The sequence below is a fragment of the Trichosurus vulpecula genome, chromosome 5, assembly GCF_011100635.1.
Source record: "Trichosurus vulpecula isolate mTriVul1 chromosome 5, mTriVul1.pri, whole genome shotgun sequence".
NCBI lineage: Eukaryota > Metazoa > Chordata > Mammalia > Diprotodontia > Phalangeridae > Trichosurus > Trichosurus vulpecula.
This window is the reverse complement of record NC_050577.1, coordinates 127,565,495-127,571,494: the sequence shown is the minus strand read 5'-3', so window position 1 is coordinate 127,571,494 and position 6,000 is coordinate 127,565,495. Positions and strand designations below refer to the sequence as shown.

Below are 6,000 nucleotides of genomic sequence, written 5' to 3'. Positions count from 1 at the left end.
CGTCTCAAGTGTTAGGTGAGGGTGGGATAGTGTTGTTCTTCGGTCTTGTCCGACTCTGTGACCCCATTTGGGGTTTTCTTGGCAAAGATACTGGAGTGATTTGCCATTTCCTTCTCCAACTCTTCTGACAAATGAGGAAACTGAGGCAAACAGGTTAAGTGACTTGTCCAGAATCACATAGCTAGTAAGTGTCTGAGGCAGCATTTGGACTCAAGTCTTCCTGACTCCAGGCCTGGTGCTCTATCCACTCTACCACCAGATTTACTAACTAATCTAGTGAATGGCTGTTTTGATGAGTAATGATATAGATGTGGACAGGATGGTTTGGAGAAGGGAATGACTGGAGGCAGGGAGATCAGTTAGAAGGGGACAGCAGCGGTTTGGATTTACTGTGGTGAGGAGGCAATGCCACTGTTCAGGAGTAAAGAAAAAAGTGCTTTGAATTATGCTGAATCAAGGGAAGTTTATTAAGTATTTAAGATGTGCAAGGCACTGTGAAAAGGGCCAGAGAGTCAAAGAAAAGTGAAAACTCCTTAAAAAGAGCTTACATTCTAACAACGGAGATAAATGCAGAAAATAAACAAAAATAGAAACTTGTTCGAACGTGATATAAAGAAGGTAATCTATAATACAGAAAAGGTAATAGTAGGGAAGCCATTAATAGTACGGGGTGGGGTGGGGAAGCTGGGAAAGGCTTCCCGCAGAAGGTGGGAATTGAACTGAGTCGTGAAGGCAGTCAAACAGTGGGCCCTCAATCAAAACTAGACCACCGATCGATCAACGCGGGAAGAGAAAGCATGCCATGTCCCTAACTATCTAGGAGACAACCTGAGACTCTTGCAAACCGATAAATATCATAAAGAAGAAACATCGTTTCTCAAAGATTGCACGCCTTGGGGGCGAGGTGAGGTGGAGGCGGGGAGGGGGGAATCCACCATCCCACAGGAGTAAAACGTCCTACTAGAAAAGAGGGCATGCGTGCGTGTATGTCTATGTGTGTGGTGTGCCCGACTGCCTAAATGCATGCACGCTGCCCCCTGCCCCACTTCTCTCCATCACTTTTTAAACTCGGGTACCCAAGCCTGTCCACTGCGCATTCCCCCACCCACCTTAAGTGGGGCGCGCTCCTCTCTCCCACTCTGGAGCGCGCGCGCGTGCACACATGCACACAAAAACACACACACACACACTCTGGCACACTCACACACACATACACACGCATGCACCGGCGTAACGCGGCTGCTCCTCTCTCCAGCTCGGCGGCGGTGGCGGCAGCGGCAGCAGCAGCTGGAGAAGCAGAAACTCCCACACGCTGACATGCCCTACGTCTAGTATTACCGGATTCCCCCGCGCTACCGCGGTCCCTCTTAGCCGCTCTCTCGCTCCGTCTCTCCCTCTCCCTGCCTTGAACCCGCAGACCTTTCCCCCTTCCCCCCGCCGCCCTGTCCCCCAATCTATAGACTGGACGATAAGAAAGATCAATTTCTCTTCCTCCGCCCCGGGAAGAAGAGGAGCGGCGCAGCGTGGGGGACCCGCACGGTTTGGAAATGCACATTCCCAAGCTCTTCCTCGCTTGCCTCCAGCTCTTCTGTATCTGCCGATTGGGTGAGTGAGAGATAGGCTCGGCTACTGGTGGGAGTCTCCTCTCGGGGGGTCGGTGGCGCGGGGGGAATTGGGATTCAGTGCCAGGCTGCCGCCATCTAGCCCCAAAAGAAAAGGACCCGTTTACTTTGCTCCCGCCCGGGACGTGCTGTGTCTCTTAACCTCCTGGATAGGAATGTGCCTCCTCCTCCTCCTCCTCCTTTTCGCCTTCCTCCTCTTTCTAACTCCTCGCATAAATCCTGCTCTTCTTCTGTCCAAAGGGCATGATTCTTGACCCTCCGAAGAGAGCTTGGGCTAGAATCCTTCCTTTCTCCCTGACCCACCTTTCTGCCTCTTTGGCAAAGTGTGGAAAGGACTATTAAAAGCCACAGAGGAAGCTAAACGACCCTACTGTGCCTTAATAAAGAGAGACAAATAAATAAATAAAATGCAAGTGTTCTCGTACTGCCAAGGGGGCATTCACTTTCCAAGCCTGTGCCTGAGGTGTTCACGTGAAAAAAAAAAAGCTCATACGGGGGAAAAAGTCCTATAAAGCAAAAGATAGTGTCTGGCAACAAGCACCAGCCTGACTCTTTAGTGTTTTTACTACTTTTAATTTAGTCACTTTCAAGTTTGGGCAGCTACCCAAAAAACCAAAAACCAAAAAACCCTCCCTAAATCATGTCTGGCCAAAAAAAAAAATACCTTCATATGACAGTTCTGTTAGAGCTGCTGTGTAGCCTGTAAGAAACTGAACTATCCACAGAAAGCTGCTTATTATTCCCTTCAGTGATTTATCCCTCTTTCATTCCTCTCCACCCCTTCCTCCAGAACATGACACTCACATATTACCAGGATTTCTTAGATAACTCAGATCATCCTGTAACAGCCAATAGAGTATTTTGAATGTGTTCCAGATTTCATACCTGCCAGTCATGAATGAGTAGGATGACAGAACTGATTTACTGATTATTAAAGATGTTTGTAAAAGTATTCCCCCCCCTCCCCAATATAAAAACTTCTTTCAGTCACAAAAGTATGGAGTAGTTGTGACATGGCCATTTTGTGCAACCAGTATTAGAACCTGGTGGTAGCTAAGTTTGTGAGTTCACCATTTAAAAATTGTATTGTGTGTACTAATCGGTTTGAAATTTATTGCAATAAAGTAGGCATTAGCTCATATTTTCATCCAATAGACGATGCCCCTTTTGTCAGAGTGAACCTTTATAAACAAAGATCATTGTCATATTCTAATAATGAGCACAACTGCAAAGCAAATAAAATGGTGCTTATCCAGTTGACTATAGTTAGACCTGAAAACAAACTTCCGTTCCAAAGCCTTCTTGTAAAGTATTCAGATGTTCTATTTGATATGCAGAGATAACATTTAAGAATTGCACTGGTGTCATTGGTCTTTTTGGTGGTATTAAAATGATAGAGTTCATTCTTAAAGGGAAGATATAAAATTTTCACCTGTTGAGTTTTCTTTTTCTCTTCTTTTTTTTTTTAATTACAGATGGGAAATTCCCATATAAGGTCCTCATTCATTATTTAATGTAAAGTTATTGTTGTCAGGGAGTAAGCTTGCAAGCATGTGGTTCATCCCCCAGGAACAATATGGTCTGCTTGGGTTGTCATGTTCTGTACAAACAGAAACACATTATTTGGAGCCTGCAAGTCTATGGTTATACAGATGCTCATTCACAAAGTAATTTCTTTAACTTAAGTAAAAAATTCAAATGTTCATCGGTTTAGTTTATATAGGCACATGATGTTCTTTTCCTTTTCTAGTAGAAATCACAATTTGCTTTTCTTGAACCAATTAGGAGAAAAAGATCTACCTTAGTGTCTCCCACCATAGTTCTACTATTGTCCTATGCCCTGACCTGGTGGGGTCTGGAGCTCCATATGTGATGGATGACTTGATCTCGGTGTTAATTCCTTTTGAAGAGTAGAGACAGATTGCATACTGTGCTGAATGGGGGTTATTGTTTTGATGACTATGCAGATTCACAACTCACAAATGAAGACTCCATTTCAATTAATCACCTCCTCAACTGCAGTCTGTAATTTTATTTGACCAACTTCATATGTTTCCCATGTAGAATGGAAATTCGCATGCATTTCTGAGTGATGTATTGTCATCTTCACAATAATATAGGTTTTACCTTATCAAGTTTTTAAGACATTTTGAAGACTAAGAAGGGGTGTGGGAGTAGGGGGTGAAGAGGTAGGGCATTCATCACTGTATCCATTCTTTTGTCCAGAATATTCAGACATTTTGAACATTTATCTTGAAAACTGGACATGTGGGTCAGTTTTCCATCCTATCTCTGCAGAACAATTTTGCCTCTATAGGAAAACTGCCCACTGTAGCTTCATAAAAAGAAAACCTGTACCAAATTACTAACAAGGATTACCCAATACAAAACTAGAAATTGAGAATGCTAACTATAAAGTTTAAGGACTCAACATTATGATTTGTTTTTACAAGAAGATTAATTTACCATAGTTTTAGAAGGTTCACACTTCCAAGGCAATATATGGATAGTCAAAGTATGACCATTTCAGTCATCCAGATATTTTTATCAAACTTAAAATAGGTTTTTACTTAGAGAGTTTCTTTAGACATTGACTCTTGAAGATCTAGAAGACTGTATTGGGTCTATTGGCTAAATCAGCTTGGTCAGAACCATCTAGATTAGCAATCTGGTTTATTTTAGATAAACTCGGCCTTGTTTGGCCTCAGAGACTTGATCTTTAACATCTGAACATAGTATTAATATAATACTATTACAATATTCATGCCACAACAATAGCTCAAGGATCATGGTAACTATTTAGTTCAGCAGCATTGTCAGGTATGCAGTATCCCAGCAAGACAGAGACTTAAGGGTGAAGAGTATGAATGTTCCTCAAATGAGGATTTTTTTTCTTAATAATTTGAATCCTGTTTAAAAGAAAAAAAAAAAGATTGCATCACTAAAAAGGTTTCCTGAAAGTCATGACTTTTTTTTAAATAAAAGATGATCCGTATAACTATAGTTACTCATTTAATTTCACCCACTGAACAGGTCTATCATTTGGGAAACTGCAATGGTTTTCCCATAAGTTGGCTTAAATATGACTCATGAAGGAGAGACAGAAGTGGTGAGGAAGTGGCTAAAAATTTCATTTTAAGGAGCATCTTTCTGTGACTGAAAGGAATTTCACAGTTTTCAAAGTAAATTAATAAATACTTTGAGCTATAGTAGGAAAAGCCTACTCATGAACTGTAAAATGTTAAAATTGATATTAGTGTTAAATATTTAATGAACCCTGGTGCGTAAATCACCTCTTGGTGCTTAGGGATGAGCATGAACTCAATTTTAGGCCATTGTGCCATGATATTAAATGACACCCTATTGTTCTGAAAAACTTAATTTGTCTCACTTACCCAGGCAGAAATATTGAGTCTAATAATAAATGAATCTCAACTTGGGCTATTTATCCTGAGAGTATATATACAAAATAAGGAAATAAACATGAAAAATAATTTCTTTTTTCTTAAAATCCTGGACAATTCATGGCACAAATATTTATAATTCCCATAGTGGCAATTGCCTTTTTTTTAAGTTTACTGTTGACTGCTTTTGCACCTACATTAAGGGAGCTCAGCCAGAATAAGTCATGCCACTGATAAATTTATTTTGTTCTCATTTATTACTCTTCTGGAAATTTTGAGTCCTCGTTGGAAATTGCATGTTGTAAAACTGTCTCTCTTATTGTTTGCCTTTGGTGAAAAATCAAGGTTTTCCTGAAAGTGTTCTTGTTCTTTGACTTCTTGGGGATAACAGTAACTTGCAGTTGTTAGAAGTAATAGATTAATGAAGAAGGCTAGCTAGAGACAGTAGTAGTAGTAGTAGTATCCGCCGAAATTGATCTCATTTGAACCCTCGCAACCACCTTGGGAGATCGGTGCTATTACTAAAGTCATTTTATATGTAAAGGAACTGAGGTAAACAGAAATTAAGTGACTTACTTGCCTAGGGTCACATAGTTAAGTAAGTGTCTGAGGCCTGATTTGAACTCAGGTCTTCCTGATTCCAGGCAGAGATTTTACTTCCTAGATGAGGAGACAGATGGTGATGAATATAATCAAAATCTCTTTTGCTTTTTTTTTTCCAGGCTGCTCAATTTTACTTGAACAGACCCTTCCAGTCTTCTAGGATACTCATTGAAAACCTTCAAATCTTCCCTTTCTCACATATACCCAATTGAGACTAATAGTTAAAGAACTCAACCATAGTTTTCCCTCAGCCGTCCCTTAAAGTCTTTCATACACTGAGAAAGCTCAAGATTAAAACAGTCAATTTCATACAATACCTACTGAATAGTATCTTCCTGCTTAGCAAATGTTTATTCATAGTATCAAATTCT

General features: G+C 40.7%; 1 protein-coding gene across 4 annotated transcripts in view; it reads left to right on the top strand.

Moving 5' to 3' along the window:
• The first annotated feature begins 1,166 nt into the window (after positions 1–1,166).
• PTPRZ1 (protein tyrosine phosphatase receptor type Z1) overlaps positions 1,167–6,000 on the top strand; it is a 251,840-nt gene continuing 247,006 nt past the window's right edge. For 3 of the 4 annotated variants that reach the window (XM_036759573.1, XM_036759577.1, XM_036759576.1), the window contains exon 1: positions 1,197–1,605. In XM_036759573.1, coding sequence (XP_036615468.1) covers positions 1,548–1,605 — 58 coding nt within the window. In that variant the 5' untranslated portion in view covers positions 1,197–1,547. Of the gene's footprint in view, positions 1,606–6,000 lie in introns of all 4 variants that reach the window. The other variant, XM_036759574.1, reaches the window with a different exon arrangement.